Genomic DNA, 19,302 nt, shown 5'->3' on the forward strand with positions numbered 1-19,302 from the left:
GAGAATGGATGTCACTTTGTTGTTAGTCAAACTCAGATGCATGCGCTGCGCGAGGGACGGGGGTTGCGCTACAGGGAGAAGTGAAGCATCTACCCCGGCAGCCTCTCACCAGGCAAGACCGTGGCTTCACTAACCCCCGCCTGCGGCCTAGCGGAGCCGACGCTGCACACAACTACAAAGGGCTTCCTGAGGAGCGGATTTTTTCTCTCTCAAAACAATTGAAAACCACCGTCAAGTTAAAGCTGAGTAAGGAGATCAATTTTATTTCACCAGAGCCGAAGGCAGCAACACAAAAGACTGATGGAAATAACATAACAGAAGAGAAGGTAAGCCCCACTAAACTGGTATGCAGCATTGACAGTCAGTAGATAGAGTAAACACGATTCTGCCTGACCAATCAGTCGTCTACAGTGTTTTCACGTCACCGTATGAACCCGGGTTCACAGCGCTGGAACCTCAACAAAGCAGGGACCAAAACTAGCATGACTCAACCCCGACTCAACCCGGGCTGTCCACGTTTTTGATCGGTGGAATGAGACAAAAAAGCGAGACGAGCTGGGCGGGGCCGCGTTGATACCAGCGGTGGAAATGGGCCATTAAAGAGGGACTTACCCCCCCCAGATTTCTGGCAAAACGGTATTCTACTTGATTTGGAAATTCTGCAGGCAAGATGGCCGCCTATAGTTCAAGGTTTCTTTATAGGTTTCTATATCCCCTTGTACCCTGACAGAATTCCTAGCCCATAAACTAACTAATAACTTGCCCAATAAGTATGTAACATACAAAATAAAACAAACGGTAATGTCTTAATTTGATGTAGAATGCAGAGGACATGTAACTGGTTCGTTAAACTCGCATTCCAGGAATATTGTATTTACCGCAATGCTCCATGTTACCGTAGTTGGCTCGTGCCTCAGAGAGGCTCATCCTAGAACTAGGGATGGGCGCGAGTACTCGAGTACTCGTTCATAACGTCAGTACTCGAGTAACGTTTCCGCTGTTCGGGTACTCGCCCCACTCCCCACCCCTTTAAAAATGGTCTAAATCTACGCATGCATCGTTATGTGGATCTGGCAGCATGAACTGCACGGGCGTCAAGTCAGCCAGAATGTACAAGTACGTCATCCGCTTTGTTGATTTCAAAATAAAAGGCTTATTGTAACGTAAGTTGTAACCTTATTTATTTTGAGTAATGCGTTACAGCCATAGTTTCACGCCATATAACATCACAACGAGTATTTTGATACAAGGTTTGCTGCTTCGTTCGTTGAAATACCCTTTTCTCCTCCAACGTGCATAAATAAGCTATTTACTTTTGTTTAAGTAACATTATTTTGAACGTTTTAACCGGAAGTTTTCCAGCTCATCCCGAAAATGGTGGCTGAAGATATGCTCCCGAAGGAGACAGATGCACGCTTCTTCATAGCGCACGCCCGATAAAACTCATTCAAAACTTTGCTGTAGTTTACTGACTACACTGTCGTTTCCCATAACGTTAGTCACAAGAAATGTGGAGAAAAAAATCGCTTTTTGGGAGACAATCGTTTCATGGTGATCACTATTTAGCTGCAGCTGTAACGTTAATCACACTGGTCAGTTTTCACATTTTGGCAGAACACCGGACCTTGTAATCCGTGGATTTACGTTAGTGTAACATTGATCATAAAGTAAAATGGATGATACTGGACAATGGACATGTATTGGAATTGAGCCTTCGCTTGTTTCACAACAATATTGTCTGCTCCGAAGCGCTAATGCCATCCATCCAGGCTTTAGACGTTAGCTTAGCATCACCTCACCTAATATCACAGTCAGTCAGTCCCTCTCCTCACATGCTCGTAACGCTTTCTCCATGCAAAAATGCAAACGTTATGTGTGAACAGCCCCACACAGCAGATTACCCCTGCTCCGTCATTACCATAGTAATCACACAGACACGCCCCCCCCCCCCCCCCCCCCCCGCTCGAGTTCTCGTTCATAATAGAAGGAGAGTACTCGAGTATTTAAATTGCTTAAAATGCCCATCCCTACCTAGAACCCACTCGCTTAGCGCCAGAACACACTCTATTTTGGGGGCGAAACACACGCCAGGATTGGCCAATGCCAACGCCAGTGCCCAGAACTGTCAAATCAAATCATGGACAGAGACGCTCCCAGTATTTTGAGTGTGTCTGATTAGAGAACGTTATAAATATAGCCATGTTATAAACAACAAACTAATGCTGGTGGTCCGTATTGAAACAGTGTTACTCGAAATGGTTAAAAGTTATATCAATTTGGTCATTCAGTGGCGTTTTACTGCCATGTAACATAACTAACTAGCCACTAACATTAGCCACAGTAGGCGATTACCCATGATGCATTGCACTGTTAAAGGGCTCGCGCTAAAAACGGGTCCATTGGAGTGAATGGAGATGCTGCAACTCTCCTATTATGGCTCTGGCGTGAACTACAGTAATGATCACATGAAAAAAAAAAAAAATTATTTTTTTTATTTGACCTTTATTTAACCAGGTTAGTCTCATTGAGATTAAAAATCTCTTTTTCAAGAGAGACCTGGCCAAGAAAGCAGCATAAAGTTACAGACACATTTTAACATAAACAATACAAACAAAACATCTAAAACGTAAGAAAATACACATCCATTTACTCAGCAACAGGGTTCATTATGGATCAAAACATTTGCAGACCTGGATTTCAGCTTCCTCCATATTTTTTACCCTGGTTTTAAAAATACTCATAGGGACTAGCACCTGGAGGTTTAGTGAGCGTTGGAGTTCATTCCAGGCCAGAGGGGCAGACACCTGGAAAGCTTTCTTGCCAAACTCAGTCCTTATCTTAGGTACAGTCAGCAAGATGCAGTTTTGAGACCTAAGCTGATAAGAACTATTTTCTTGTATATTAACACGTTCACTGCCAATGACGTGTTGATACGTCAAAAAAAATCCAACGGTTGACTGCCAATGACGTGTTGATACGTCAAAAAAAAAAAAAATTTGACGGTGGGACGTTGATCTAACCCTTTTACATCTCTTATATAAATATTGAAGCCACCGAACGTGTACAACCCATTCCACCGACCCACTAAGTGGCGACAGTGCTCTCCAGACTAGAAAAAGCCGAGCCAAAACTGCAGGGGAACGCGCGATGAAACCATTCTCATACTGTAAAATGGATTGGCGAAAACGCTTTCGCTTTCGCGCTGATTGCTGGCGGTGGGGGATTGCAAATTTGCATAATAGATTATGGGTGCAACACACTTTGAAACACGCAGCATAAATAAGACCAGAATCGCAAAAGAAACCCCGTTTCTTGGGGTTTCTCAACCGAAACCCCAAGAAACGAGCAAGCCCATCCTCGCCCAGCGGCCGCCAGCAGACAGGAGCAGCAGCAGCAGCAGAAACGAGCTTGTGACACGCCCGCTGCAGCCAAGAAGAACACACACGGAGGGAGGAGTTTGAAGTAGAGGGGGGTTTCCTGCTGTTATGGAGGAAATTACTGTTCAAAACTATTGTTTAGATGTCTGACGTCTTACTGATGCCAAAAATGAATGGTTAAAGTGACTGTTCTATCGAATTTCACAAAAAGCTATTTATCTCAGCTTAAATTTTCAGACGCTGAAACCATGCTGTATTCAAGTGCTAATGCCTACATAACTACCGTACTAACTCTACAAACTAACTCTTTTAGACAGAGAAAGCACACATTCTATTAGTTCTTTTGAGATATTTTGTGTTCACAAAATCTTAGCAGAAAAGAATCCTCGGGTCTTGAAAGATGAGCCAGAATCCTCAAAAAAAACCTCTGGCAGAAGCTACCTACAGTAAAAAAAAAAATGGCTGGCAGTGAATGTGTTAAAAAAAAAAAAAAAATCACATGAGTGGGAAAGGGGGGAGTACGCCGTGACGTCAGGTTGTATCATTTTGGAGGGCAAAAAAAAAGCAGGTTTGAACCCATAGAGGGCACTTATGCTGTTGAAAATGATCAAGTTTGTAGAATATTATAAATTTGGTCTCAAATGTGGAAATTTTGACCAGAATTCTTCACACACCACCCCAAAAGCCATATTGGTTAAAAGCTGGGGGAAACAGTTTTGGGGGTTAAGTCCTGCTTTAACTGCTGTGAGCAGAGAGCAGTCTTTGCAGCAGACCTGAACAGCCCAAATCAGCAGCTGCAACATTGCTGGTGTTTTCCCTGATGAGGTTTGGTTGGATGCCAGGTTTGGTTTCTTTTCTGCCAGCTTCTCTCTGTTAGTGTCTGACTGCACCTCTGTTTTAAGCCAAATCTGGCACGCTGCTTGTTCTTTTTCTCTAATTCCATAGTTCCCTCACCCCTTGTATTTGTATATTTTTTGTAGGGATGCGATTGCGATTTTGTTGGCCGGTTCCGATTTTGAACAGTCTGACTTGCCGATAACGATTTTTGCCGATTCCGATTTTCTTTCTAAGAACAATAATTGACAGCTTACACAAACATTTTTGTAACTTTGTTTGAAAATTAAGATTCATATAACAATTCTTATACAACAGTTAGTTCCGGCCGAGCAATTTGATTGGACAAGAGGGATCCTAGCAGTGCTGATATTTCACGATAACAGCACTGGCACTTCACTGTGTGTATATCACTCAGCTTCACAGCTGCTCTAAATCATTGACTGTATACGTCCATGGTGTGAGCCTCCTCCAGCCTGTTAGCTGCTGATTTACTCCACAAAGTAAAACTGTGTTGTTGTGCTCGCAGGAGCTGGTTTGGTTATGAAATATGATTATTAATAATTATGAATTATTAATATTCATAAATTTATTAGATTTGACAGAAAATATTGTATTCTCCGTAAGATTCGGGGCACCACTGTAGTTAAGGCTACAGACCTGTCTAAAAGTCAAGTTATGACTTGTTTAGACACCAAACCAAATTGTCATATCAGTCTCATAATGATATAGTGTACATTGTACAGTTAATTGAAGGGTCAAAGTTCGTAAGCTTCTGTCACAGATTTCCACAGATAAAATACCTCATGAATAACCACCAAGATTCATAGCATTATGTAATAAAAAGATTTAATAAATCACAATATCAATTGACATTAACATAATGATTAAAATATCAGTTCATCACATTTACTTTTATGACTAATACTCTACCACATCTATAGCTAATACCTAATGTGAACAAACATTATCAATTGTATGTGTGTGTGTGTGTGTGTGTGTGTGTGTGTGTGTGTGTGTGTGTGTGCTTTAAGTCTGCCTGGCTGGCAGGCCTGGGTGTGTGGGTATGTGAGTATGTGGGTGTTAATTAGCACTTGTGTGTGTGTGTGTGTGGGTGTGTGTGAGAGAGAGAAGGAGGGAGGAGAGGGCGGAGTGTCTTATGTCACCCCAGGATTGGCTGAGGGGCGGGCTGATCGTGTGTAGACCGCCTCCTTTTCAAAATGGCGGTTTTGCCAAAGTTGAGGAAGGTTTGACCTGGTCAGACAGAGGTGGCTGGGGGGCGGTCTGGAACCGCCTCCTTTCCAAAATGGCGGTTCTGCCGAATTTAGGAAGGGATCACTCTGTGTGAGTGACTAATCAAACTCTCTAATTCAGCTTAACTGTATTTTTGCGGGTAGACATTCTGAACACCTCCAGACCGTTCCAAGCCTAGCCCTTTCGGTTGAACGGGCTCAGCTGGGAAGCCGGGAGAGAGGGAGAGGGAGAGAGGAGAGTGGCCCACTGGTGGCCGCTAAGTTCGTGCTGAACTTGGCGCTCACCTTCAGGCGTCTATATCATTCAACAGTGTGCGAAACATTGTACATCAACATACAGGATACTGTAATCAACACATACAGGGTAATGCATTTTAACCTTAACTGCCCAGAACCATTAAACCATGAATGAACTCTCACGTGTGTTCCACTCTGTGGAGCGGGATCCTGTTGGTTGGGGAGAGTTGTCCTACGCGCAGTAGGGAGGATGGCTTTGGGTTGTGGGAGCGATGGCCTGCAGCGCGGTTCACCCTGGCCTGGAAAAGCGGGCAGCGGACGTCTGCTGGGGGTGCAGATGATGCCGGGCGTTGACGTGCAGTCTCTCTGCTCGTTGAGTCGAGGGTCGTGCTGTGCTCTGTGGTCCTTCTTTGTGGCTGGTTGCAGGCCACGGTCTGTCTTGGGCGTCTTTCGTCTGCAGCAGTTGGTTGGATCTGCTGCGGTGTGGCTCTTCTGCTTCTTCTGCTCCTCTTGGTCTGCTGAGCGGTCTGCTCGCGGTACGGTCTTGTTGTCGGCTTTTGCGGTCCAGCTGGGCTTCTCTGGGCAAGGAGAGCGGCTGGTCTAGTTTGAAAGCACAGGAAGGGCTTTTCCGTGCGACTTATAACACTAAACCGACTTAAATTAACTGAGATTAAGTATAACTATCTCAGTGTAAGCATGCTATGTCGGGTGGGACTTACGGCCTTGGTAGGCGATCCCTGGGCCTGCTGCGCGGTTCACCCTGGCCTCTGGTGGCTGTGGTCAGGCCTGGTTAGGCCTTTGTTCAGGGGGTGCAGCGAGCGGGGGAGGGGAGCCGGCTTCTCTGGCCCCTCCAACCCCTGGTTCAAGCTTAGTTGAGACTCAAGTAGACTGCAAGTTAAAACTGTTTTCGACCAGTTTTGTTACTGGTCCCATATTAAAATGAGCATGCATGGTGGGCCAATCACATCGTTCGGTGAGTTGGGCTATGCCCAGCCCACTTGTGTTATTTGAGTGGGCTCAACCCATTCTGTAAGTTCAACTGAAAGGTCTCTCTGTTCACCTTTGGGTTGTGGGGGGGCACTTGGTCTTTGAAGCTCCGGGAGGTGTTAAACGTCCTGGGGGTTGAGAGGTAAAAACAATGGCAAGTTCTTTGAGGCTTGGCCCCCAGCTGTGCTGGTATCTGTCGGGTGTGACCCAGCCATTTGGTCCTCTCTGTCTTCCCCCGAATGTGAGGCCATATCTAAACACAGGCAATACACTCAAATGTCCCACATTCAAACATATAAGTAATACAGTACAGTCCATCTGTGTCGATCACAACAGTGTGTAGTAAAAATATGTGTTATTTTGATAAACTGACCTTCCAACGGGGCTCTATAGAGTTACGTGTGTCTAGTAACATTATTAAAACATCATAAAGATAATGCTGTTTCTGATAGTTTGCTAAAATACTAGTGCTAATCTGTTAGCGAGCTATCGGGCGAGCTTCTTCTGCTGCTTCTATAGCTTTGCGGCAGACTAGATGCCTTGCGGCACATTGCTCCCTCTCACTGGTTGGACATATTACTGTTTCTGCTTGCTTGGTAGGTAACTAACACTAGTGCAATCATGGGGGAACTGTTTTTGTTGGCGGAGGCGAATAATAGACAGAAATCATCAGTTGTCGCAAATTACTTGACAAAAATGCTATTATCACTTGATGAATAGCTTTGTTTATGCTGTACAACTGTTGTATAAAAGCAATATCACACTTGAGGTCGTGCTGTTGTTGTCTAATATCGTCACGGCACTCGGCCTGCGGCCTCGTACCTACGACCGAATCACAGCCGTGACGATATTAGCCAACAACAGCACTCCCTCTCATGTGATATTGCTTAATTATCATTTGCATGAGGTAGGACCATCTCACTCAAAATAAAAGTATTCCAGGTTACTGGACAGAGCTTTTTTTTTTATAAAATAAAATACAGTAGTCTATATCCCACAGCTATCATGCATTTACTTTTCCAAAAGAAAACAGTTGCAACAGAACAAAAGGAGTTTATAGCCTGGCTCCAGACCAGCCATGCCCACTCCAAAGTTGTGGATTTGGCTGTTCTTGAGTAGATGATGAGGAAATGAGTTTGAGTTGACGATTCAGTCTGAATATCAGGCGGAGTTTACACACACACGGTCCGAAATTTCGTATGCGTTTTTTTTAATCTGCCTTCCGAAAAAAGATCGTCACGCACAGAAAACCTTGCACACTGAGTCCAATGCGTTTTAGTATTTTGTTCGTCGTTCTATTTGCAATACAAAACAAATAGTCTCTCCTGTATCCACGTTACAACATGACTGACAGGCAGCAGCGGTGACAGTGGAATGGAGAAGGCAGCTGGTAGCAGGTCCGGGAATGGTTATATCATACTGGACACAGGGCTCCATCAATGCTTACGTTCACCCGCATTCACCTCACCAAGCGATCTGTGCGCTGTGCGCTGTGGGGAGAGGGAGCAGAGAGAGAGGGGCCAGTGAGGTTGAGCGAGCCGCTCAGACTGGACTCCAGCCGAGCGGGACTCGGCCGCACCTCTGTCTCCACGGCTTATTTTCGACTTGCATGTGTGACAAACTGCGAGCTTTGTCTTCTTCACTGACGATGAAAAATCTCCACACCGAGGAGGATATGCTGGCGTGTGTGTGGTGTGGTGGCTGCCTGTCTTTGGGGTGCGCGCATGTCACGTAAAAAAGGGGGGGAGCCAACCGGCACACAGAATCTGATATGTAGACTGACTGGCGTAGGTCACCGGTAGAGGCCGATCAGCTGAAAATCATCCATTTCCGGTCACGTGCCGATCGATCGGTGCATCTCAAATTCTTTGCCATTTGGTGCATTTTTCCTTTAATGAATATTCTATTCATTGTAAGGCTTTGTGAAACCTGCGTTGTGTTGACAGTTCGCACAGCAACCCATGTTAAGGGCTTACCAAGGGGTGGAGGCGGGATTCGATCCCACAATCTCCCGCTTGCAAAACGCACGCTAATGAGTAACGGACCTTTATACTGAGTGGGGTGCCTGTAGCTCAGGAGGTAGAGCGCAGAGCGGGTCGTCCAATAATCGCTTTGGATAAAAGAGGTCGGTCGTTCGATCCCGCCTCCTCTAGTCTGCATGTCGAAGTGTCCTTGTGCAAGATACTGAACCCCAAATTGCTCCCGATGGCTCTGCCAGCCTGCATGGTAGTTTGCCGCTATCGGTGTATGAATGTATGGGTTGAATGTACCTCAAGGATCAAGGATCAAGGATACTTTATTGTCATTCATCATGCCAAACATATTGAGTGAAATGTAGTACTCAGGTCTCAGTACTAAGTAACCTAAAAACTATAGCATAAAAAATAGCACTATTAGGGATTAAGAATAAGTACCTAAAACCAAAACGGCTCTATTAAGTTACATTAAAACAAATAAAATCTAAACTACAACCAGCTAAAACAACAATGGACAGCAATAAAAACATACTAAAAAAGCTAAAAACAACAACTAAAAGACTAGAGGGAACTAAAAGATAGCAGCAATGGGGGTAGCAGCATGATAAATCTCTCAAAAAGTGCATAGCAGCATCACAGTAGCAGCATGATAAATATTTCAAAAGTGCATTATTTTAGAGTTCATCTGTTTAAAGTGCAGTAATCACAGGCAGAGTCGAACAGTTCAACAGTCTGACAGCATCCGGGAGAAAGCTGTTCCTCAGCCTGGTGGTTTTTGCCCGGATGCTGCGCAGCCTCCTGCCCGAGGGGAGAGGGACAAACAGTTCATGTGCAGGGGACAAACAGTTCATGTACGATGAGTACCTACTCATTGTAAAGTGCTTTGGATAGAAGCGCTATAAATGCAGGCCATTTACCATACTGGGGGGGAGTGAGTTTAAGCAACTTACTCAGGACTCACATTCACTCGGTTACACTCACCCCCCTAAACTCATTCCACACACCCACTGGGCATCCAGGTCACAGCACCAATGTAACCTGCATTGTGTTTACAGTCCACGCAGCAGCCCATGTTAAGGGGTTGCCAAGGGGTGGAGGCGGGATTCGAGCCCAGAATCTCCTGCCTGCAAAGCGCAGGCGCTAACCGCAATGCCAAGAGAGCTAGCTATATTGGTCGTGGTAAATATTGGCTGGGGTTAATATATTGGCTGGGTTCATATTGGCTGTGGTTAATATATTGGCTGTGGTTAATATTGGCTGGGGTTAATATATTGGCTGTCTTTCCTCCACAGGTGAGTGCTGTTTTCCAGAGGAAGGTCCAGAATAAGATCAAAGATCTCCTGCAGCAGATGGAGGAGGGCTTGAAGACGGCCGACCCCCATGACTCCTCCACTTACACCGGCTGGACAGGTCTGCCTGTTACTGCCTGTCACACACTTTGACTGAAATATCTTTAAAGTTATTATTTTTTCTCTCCCTGCTTGTTCTTTACAAACATTTCTCAAATAAATAATACATACATACAATACATACATGCATACACACAGAAACACACGACTAAGCTCCGGACCTGGGGTGACAGGCCCTTTTCATTTGCCGCACCCTCCCCCTGGAACGCCCTCCCCATCCACATCTGTACCCTCTTTACTTATACTTATGTTTTTACTATGTTATGTTCTTATTCTATTTTATACATATTCAATTATTTTCTTGTGTATGTAAAGTGACTGAGTACTTGATAAAGCGCTATATAAATTGAATTTATTATTGTTATTATTATTATCATACATACATACTGTAACGTATCGGTGATACGCCAAGGAACGGAGAGTTGTAGTTGGTACAGGTTCTTTATTCACAGGCTCCTTTAGCTCCTAGCAGCTAGCTTCACACAGCTAGCTCTACACACAACAACCGGTCTCGCTCCCTCCATAGCTTGACTGACATCCGGCCTGCGGCCGCTGGTCATATATACCCCCTTTCCCCTAGGAACACACCCGCACACATTAGTTCCTAGCTACAATCTAGACACTTCTATTGCACGTCACATTACAGGTAATACCTGGATTACCTGGAACGCTACAATACATACATACAGCTAATTTATATCAGGTGTTTAAGGTGCAGAATTAATAATTAAATTTATTTTTGACAGTCAATTTAAAATGTCCATGCCTGCTCCACTCGAAAATATGACCAGACTACCAGGCTTTTTGACACATACTGTTCTACCCATAATGTACAGAGGTCTTTTGACGTAACATGTCTTCTTTAGTGTTCTCAATAGATTTTGCCACATACTGTTCTACCCGTAATGTACACGTCTTCTGTAGTGTTCTCAATACATTTTGACACATAGTGTTCTACCCATAATGTACAGAGGTCTTTTGACGTAACACGTCTTCTGTAGTGTTCTCAATACATTTTGACACATACTGTTCTTCTACCCATAATGTACAGAGGTCTTTTGACGTAACATGTCTTCTTTAGTGTTCTTAAAGTCCCTGGAAACCAGAAATATTTTTTTATTATTTAGCATTTTGAGTTCATCACATCAACTTATGTTAATAAGCCACCAGCCAAATTTGAACGATGATGAACGTCGCAAAGTATATAAATTTAGGTTTGACAGTCATGGCAAAAGTCATGAGAATCAATTAGATTTTAGAGTGTATTTTCTAAAATGCGTGCATCACATGGTTTATTTTCCATTGATGCCATTGGTTCCACTCAGTGTTGCCTTCAAATACCTCCCAAAAACGACACGTTATTCACAATAAGCATTGCTGTGCTAAGCGGCGGTCATGTTTCTGAGGGGTTTTGAATGCAACACTGAAAATATTTTATCTGTTTTTGTGCATCTAACCCTTTTACATCTCTTATATAAATATTGGAGCCACCGAACATGTACAACCCATTCCACCGACCCACTAAGTGGCGACAGTGCTCTCCTGACTAGAGGAAGGCAAGCAAAAAGCAGTGTGAGGAAGCCATTCTCATGAAATTGGATTGGCGAAAACGCTTTCGTTTTTGCGCTGATTGCTGGCGGTGCGGGATTGCAAATTTGCATAATAGATTACGGGTGGAACACACTTTGAAACACGCAGCATAAATATGACCAGAATCGCAAAAGCTTCATCAAAGCTCTCAACCGAAACTCCAAGAAACGAGCGAGCCCATCGAGACTTGGCCAGCGGCCGCCAGCAGACAGGCACAGCAGCAGCAAAGCAGTGAGTCTGGTGACGCGAGGTTACAGCAGCAACAGAAACAAGCTTGTGACACGCCCGCTGCAGCCAAGAAGAACACACACGGAGGGAGGAGTTTGAAGGAGAGGGGTGTTTCCTGCTGTTATGGAGGAAATGACTGTTCAAAACTATTGTTTAGATGTCTGACGTCTTACTGATGCCAAAAATGAATGGTTAAAGTGACTGTTCTATCGAATTTCACAAAAAGCCGTTTATCTCAGAATACATTTTCAGACGCTGAAACCATGCTGTATTCAACTGCTAATGCTTACATAACTACTAACTCTACAAACTAACTCTTTTAGACAGAGAAAGCACACATTCTATTAGTTCTTTTGAGATATTGTGTGTTCACAAAATCCTAACAGAAACGAATCCTCGGCTCTTGAAAGATGAGCCAGAATCCTCAAAAAAAAACCTTGGCAGAAGCTAACTACAGTATTGAAAAACGGCTGGCAGTGAATGTGTTAAGACACCAATTTCACAAATACGGACGTCTGCAACGTTCCTTTACGGAACTTCACTTCTGTGAGCAGAGACAAAGAACTGTTGGAAAGGTTTTACTTGTACTTTGGGACAGGAATAACTCATTGTGTCATCTATTGAGCACACAGCTTATGACTTTATGTCTTCTGCTTGGGCGGAGTCTTGATGGGTATATAAAACTGATATGGAGAAATGTAGCCTACCGCATTTTCAGCCAGGCAAGGCTTTTTCTCGCCCAACCAACGGCGCGCGGTCCCCAGCACGGTCGCCCTCCAGCCCTACATAAGCCTATGACATATTTGTAGTTAAGCAAGTCAAAGCAAAACCCAGGCTTTTCCACACCTCTGATTCACCTAACGCTAACCCTACAACCCTGAAATACACGTTACCAAACGTTTTTTTTAGAAGGCTGGCAACGCTAGGCTGTCAACAAAGTAAAACGTCACCATGTCTGTAAATTACTGCTTGCAGATGCACTCAAGAGCATGTATGTGTGTGTGACAAATTAGACCTACCTGTGTGCCTTGAAAATAAGGTGGTTCAAAATAAAGTGGCTAAATGCAACCTTTTTCTTCTCATGTTTTTTATTAATAAAAACGGGTAATTAAAATTATCAATAATTATCGATATCGACTGATATGAAAGATGTTATATCGATATACTTTTTAACTATATCGCCCAGCCCTACTCATGATATAATATACACTATATCAGTCTCTAGAAGTGTATGATTCAACTTTTCCCAGAAAGTTGAATCCCAACTTTTCTAGAGTAAAAAAGCAAACAAACTGAAAAAAGAAAAGAAAAAAGAAACAAAAATCGCAATAAATCGTAATATCGAATCGCAATAATCGTAGAATCGCAATATATATCGAATCGGCACCTAAGTATCGTGATAGTATCGAATCGGGAGATAAGTGAATCGACACAGCCCTAATGTCTTCTGTAGTGTTCTCAATACATTTTGCCGTAGCCAGCTACATTAGATCATGCTAAATGTTTCCCTGGCAAGGGTCCAATTTAGTGTTTTGTACAGTATCACACTTCTGAACGCTTTCAAATAGACATGGGATATCAATATCAGGATGTCTGTATTGAGTGTCGGTACTGATGTAATTCACATATCAGATATCAGACTGACGTCGTCAATCCACGTTCCCATCCAGATTCCATTCATAGCTTGCGCTGGACCATAAACCGGTGGGTTTATGGTCAACCATAACATAACGCATAACATGAAACAGTGCTGTAAGTTATAGTAGTAGTGAGCTAGTAACATTAGCAGTTAGGTAACTCAACAACATGTCCTTAGTTTTGGAGATATTTTAGTCTCATAAATATTTGGGGGTTTCCCACTTTACCAAATGTGGTGAAGTAGCAGCTGGGTGTTTAATTGTCCGTTTGTTGAAATGTTATTTTAATACTTGTGAGTGGATTCATTGTTTTGGAAATATCTAACGACCTTTATTTTAATATTGTGGAATATTATGAACCTGGTAACTAATTCTATGAGATAATTGATGACCAAACCAAATAATAAATGATGTCACAGTAGGAGCCATCTACAGTACTATGTAAAGGTGGAGGCTGCAGCTCCTTGGGAGAGTTGCCAAGAGCTCTGGTATTGGAATCAGTATCTGTATTGGTTAGGGATGGGCACAATTAAATTGATCAATTGAATCATTTTTCTGTCAGAGCTTGGAAAATCAATACCATCCCTTCTAAAGTTGATCAATCAATTCAGTAGCTTCTCTGGGTTTAAGGTGAACAAAGATAAATCATCTATTATGTTTCTGAATGAACAAGAAAGGAGAAATCCATTGATTCCCCACCCATTTGTAAATGCTTTGGGAGGGTTTACTTATCTGGGTATTAAAATAACGCCTGAGATAAGAACACTTAGTCCAGCTAATTATGAACCCATGTTTACTAGAGTCTCGGAAGATGTTTCAAGATGGGCATCATTGCCTTTGTCTATAATTGGAAGAATAAATGTAATTAAAATGAATATAGTACCAAAATTCTTATATATATTTCAGTCTATTCCTTTGGCACCGCCACCATTTTTTTTCACAAGGGTCAGAAAATTGCTCTCAAATTTTATTTGGAATAATAGGAAGCCAAGACTCAGACTGTCTCTTTTATTTCTGCCTTACGATAGGGGAGGGCTGCAGTTACCAAACTTACAGTGGTACTATTGGGCTGCCCAGTTGAGGGCTGCAATGTTTTGGTTTTCTGAGGTTGATTTGCCCTGGTTGCAAATTGAATTAATGTCTGCAAGCGGTTTGAGGTTGGATAGTTTTCTATACTCTGCTCCCCTTAAGAAATTAAGGAAAAACACTCTTAACCCCTTTGTGGAAAACACTATTGTTGTCTGGCATGAAGTTCATAAATATATGGGAGACACCCCTGTGCTATCTTGTTTCTCACCAATTTGGGGCAATGAATACTTCAGCGCAGCCAAGAAAGACATGGGATTTAAAAATTGGTTATGTAAAGGCATAGTTAAGTTACTGGATCTTTATAAAGATAATATTCTAATGTCATTTGATGAGCTGAAAGTGAAGCATGATTTACCAGAAAGGCACCTTTTCAAGTATTTTCAACTTAGAAGTTTTATTTTGACACGACTTAACAATTCTGTACAACAACCTCCTATGTCCACACTAGAAATATTCTCAACAGGAAATTGTTATGGTAAAGGACAGATCACTTACTTATATAATATGTTTGTGGGTAATCACAAGGACAGCACGGAAAGTAAGAGACAGGAGTGGATGCATGATTTACAAGAGGACATTTTAGATTGTGAATGGGGTTTAATATGCTCAAAAGCACAAACGCAAACAATCAATACTCGATTGAGATTGATACAATATAATTGGATAATGAGAACCTACATCACCCCAGTAAAGTTAAGTAAATTTGATTCGAATATTCCGGATACTTGTTATAAATGTAATCATCAAGGTACTTTATTTCATTGCTTGTGGGAGTGTAGTGGGATTCAACGATTTTGGAGCTCGGTGACAACTTATGTCTCCAGGATTACCTCCACACCACTGCCACTGTGTCCTAAATTGTGTATATTAGGCATATACCCTGTCAATTGCTCTTTAAATAATAGAGAAAGGAAAATGGTTGATTTGTGCTTATTACAGGCCAGACGTTCAATTGCTTTGTGTTGGAAGAATGTTGGGTGCCCCTCTCTAGGTCAGTGGTTGAAAAATCTAACATCTAGTCTAGCTCTGGAGAAACTTACTTATATGATTAGGAAGAAAATGACAGAATTTTATGGCATTTGGGAAATGTTTCTGGAATTTGTTAAAAATGGTGACATTGAAGAGGCATTGGAAGGGTGACTTGAATGTGAAATAGGCTATTGTAAATGATATGTGCGGTATGTATATATAATTGTGATGGTACCTACAGTTGATTCAACTTATTTATTTGTGTTACTTTTATTTAATTCTTGCATTGTCCTTTTTACTTCTTCTTTTTATACTGCCACAGGGTTGGGGGGGGGGTTATAAAAGATGTATGTTAGATGTATGATGAGAATACATGTACAGTAAATACATGCAAAACCAATAAATATATGGTTATAAAAAATAAAAAAAAATTGATCAATTGATCGTTAAGAATTTTGTCGATCAAAGGAATTTGATCGATCTAACATTGGTATCAATCAAATAGACATTGAATGAATGAATTTCATGGAAAAATGAGACATCTTACCAAACTGGGCTGAGGCACAATTTTAACGGTGGCTTTGGAGACAGAGAAAACAATATTCAGCTGCCTACGGGCTGCCGTAGAAATAGAAAGAAAACAAGGAGGCAGACGCGATTCTCAGCCCACCATAAATGTTAAAATATGCGCAAATATGTATGCAAACATTACAAAATGTCAATATAGTTGGTTAATGTAGTACATAGCCTATGTAATTGGCTCGTCGTAACTCACATTCCAGGAATATGGCTATTATTTACTATGCTGCGGCCTCGGCTCATGGCTCTCTCTTCGCCAGCGTCAGCTCGTCATCCCCGGCCAAGAAGCGGCTTTCTGTCCGGGGGTGCGAGCCTGTTCCCTGCTCTAGGGCTGGGCTTAGTGAGCCAGCTAGCCGCTACAACCTGGATTAACATTATATTGTGTTTGCCAGGTAAGGTAGATACAGAAGATACTCTTGCAATGCCGTTTCAGCTGGGCTTTAAGCCGTCTATCACCATGGAAGTGAGCTTGTATAACAAAGAAACCAAGCGCATATTCCCCCACATCCACATGGCATCGAACAACAGCGTGGCTTACGTATTAGGGTGTTTTCACACTGGGGACCCGGGAGCGGAACCGAGCACACTTTTCCCCAAATTGACCCCAGGTCCGGAACATTTGACGAGTGTGAACGTTGACAGGGTCCACTTGAAAAGGGGGTCTGGGGAACGCTTGGACATACACCGGGGATAGACCACTATTTGCGAATGTGAATGCTGACTGTGCCGAACCACGTAGACACAGGCGAGGATACACTCCAGGCGTAGTTGATGACACAAGTGTACTCTGCAAGTGTTCCGTAACGTTCCCGAGCACGGAAGACATTTTGTGAAAGCTGACCCTTTTTTGAATAAAAAAATAATAACGATTAATCGATAATTGATCGTTAATTTTCCCAATGATCGATTACGGGCATTTCTTCAAATGCCCATCCCTAGTATCGGTATCAGCAGATATCCAAATTCAGGTATTGGAATCGAATCGAACTGAAAAACAGTGGATCGGTGCATCTCTACTTTAAAACACAATCAACCTGGGAAAACCCCTGGTTTGACCTCTACATACAGCACATCTTACCTTCTCCCCTCACTCTCTCTACAGGCATCTCCCTGTTGTACCTGCAGTTGCACCGTCTGTCCCAAGAGGCCTCCCACCTGCAGAGGGCTCTGGACTATGTGAAGAGGACCCTGAGGAACCTGAGCGGCCGCAAAGTGACCTTCCTATGCGGTGACGCCGGGCCCCTGGCAGTGGCCACCGTGGTCTACCACAGGCTCAACAACCCCGCAGACAGCAAGGACTGCCTGACCAAGTAGGTGGTCAGGGGTCTTGGTTATTGGTTTCTTAGATAACAGAGATTGTAGACATTCAGTTTACCTTAACATGTTGACACAAATTTAATTTGGTATCAGCTTTCAGCAGCTTCAATCCAGCAAGTATCCGTATCGGTTAAACGAGAGAGTGAAAACTTGTGTATATAAAACAATTATTTTTCCATAATCACCTAATTGGTTCAATCACACCTGCTGCCTTTGAAGGTCCCATCTTGTGTAATGCAATATTTTTTTGCTTCTTTGATTGTAAAGGACTTGTGCGTGCTATATAAACATCATCGAAGTCTCAGAACACATGGGGCCCTATCTTGGTACAGGCGATATCCCCTATTTGCGCTTGTGGACCCCCGCCCGGCAGCATCCCCACCTCACGGGAGCATAATAATGATTTATACAGAAATGTAACTGTTTAAAATTGATATAATTGTCTGGGTAGACGTGACCTCCCTGATTTCTAAGTTAAAACAGCCCCGAAATATGTTGGGGATGCAATTCTCGGTGGGGATGCGGAAACGTTCACGGCACGTGCCGCAGGCGCAAATTAGAGCTGTGCCAAAATCATCTGCGCTCCCAAAATGCCTGCGCAAACGGGATTTGGGCGGTCTTAACTACCAGAATTATTCACAGGTGTGGCCAGGCAATGCTGGGCATTATGTCAATCAAAACCAATCAGATTCCCGTCTTGCGATCGCTGTTTGGCGAGGCATGCAATATGATGTAATTCTCTCCATGCGTAATAGAGTGGACTCACTCGTGCGAGAACAGAGAGAGATGGAGAGAGCTTTTTTTTTTTTTTTCTTAAATATTTTTTCCCCCGATTTTTTTTTATCCCATTTTATCCCCCATTAGTGCTCATTTGATTTCTCAATCCTGGTTGCTACTCCATCCTCTGCCGATCTGGGGAGAGCCGAGACTGGCTCCATGCTTCCTCTGAGACATGGGCAGTCAGTCAGCCGCTTCTTTTCACCTGACAGAGGAAGCTTCACCGGTAGGACATAGCACGTGGGAGGTTCACGCTATTCCAACCAGTTCCCCTCCCTCTGAACAGGCGCCCTTAACGACCAGAGGAGGAACCACATTAGCAACCAGGATATTGCATGTTTTTGTGAAGGGGGTTCCTATATGAAGGAAACCCCCGGGAGGCACGGGGAGAACATGCAAACTCCACACAGAAAGGCCCTTTTGCCGACCCCACCCGGGCGGTGGGCACTCGAGGACATGCGGACGGGCACGCATTCCTTCAGCGTTCACCTCGTCCCCAGGTGGGAATCGAACCCACGACCTTCGAGCTGTGAGGCGATAGTGCTTACCACTGCACCACCGTACCTCCCGGAGAGAGCTTATTGACAGATCATCTGTGGTGCCAACGACCCTCCGGGTTATGTAGGTGAATAGCCTGTGTCCATTGTCCAACAAGTTTTCTCAATTAATTTCCCTCTTTGCGATGTGATAAAGGTTTCTCAGTGAGTTATAGTTGATTGCCTCACTGAATTATCTGCTAATACACAAATTTAACGGCAGAATTTGATGTCCTGGCGTGGCAAGGCTGTGCGTAATGACATATCCAAAAGGAATTTTATGGAGTTTATGGTGCGCTCTAGCGCAGCAAGGTATTTAGCATGTAAGAGGTGCTTTTCAAAGCTCTTAGCGCAGGGATACTCAACTTTCTTTACCCGGGGGCCACTTTCGTGAAATGATAGAAGGCCAGGGGCCAGTTAATAAACAATCACATTTTTCTGTAGCGGATTGTAGGTTTTTGGGGTGTTAGCCAGAGTTTAGTCTGACAATGTTGTGCACACTGGATA

At 43.3% G+C, this 19,302-nt stretch overlaps 1 protein-coding gene across 1 annotated transcript in view; it reads left to right on the top strand.

The window, feature by feature from the left end:
• lancl2 (LanC lantibiotic synthetase component C-like 2 (bacterial)) overlaps positions 1–19,302 on the top strand; it is a 119,653-nt gene that overhangs the window by 17,210 nt on the left and 83,141 nt on the right. Inside the window, exons 2-3 of the mRNA XM_083658312.1 lie at positions 9,957–10,074; positions 17,268–17,475. Of these exons, the coding sequence (XP_083514438.1) occupies positions 9,957–10,074; positions 17,268–17,475 (326 nt within the window). The remainder of the gene's footprint in view (positions 1–9,956; positions 10,075–17,267; positions 17,476–19,302) is intronic.

The sequence above is a fragment of the Poromitra crassiceps genome, assembly GCF_964638095.1.
Source record: "Poromitra crassiceps genome assembly, chromosome: 2".
Taxonomy (NCBI): Eukaryota; Metazoa; Chordata; class Actinopteri; order Beryciformes; family Melamphaidae; genus Poromitra; species Poromitra crassiceps.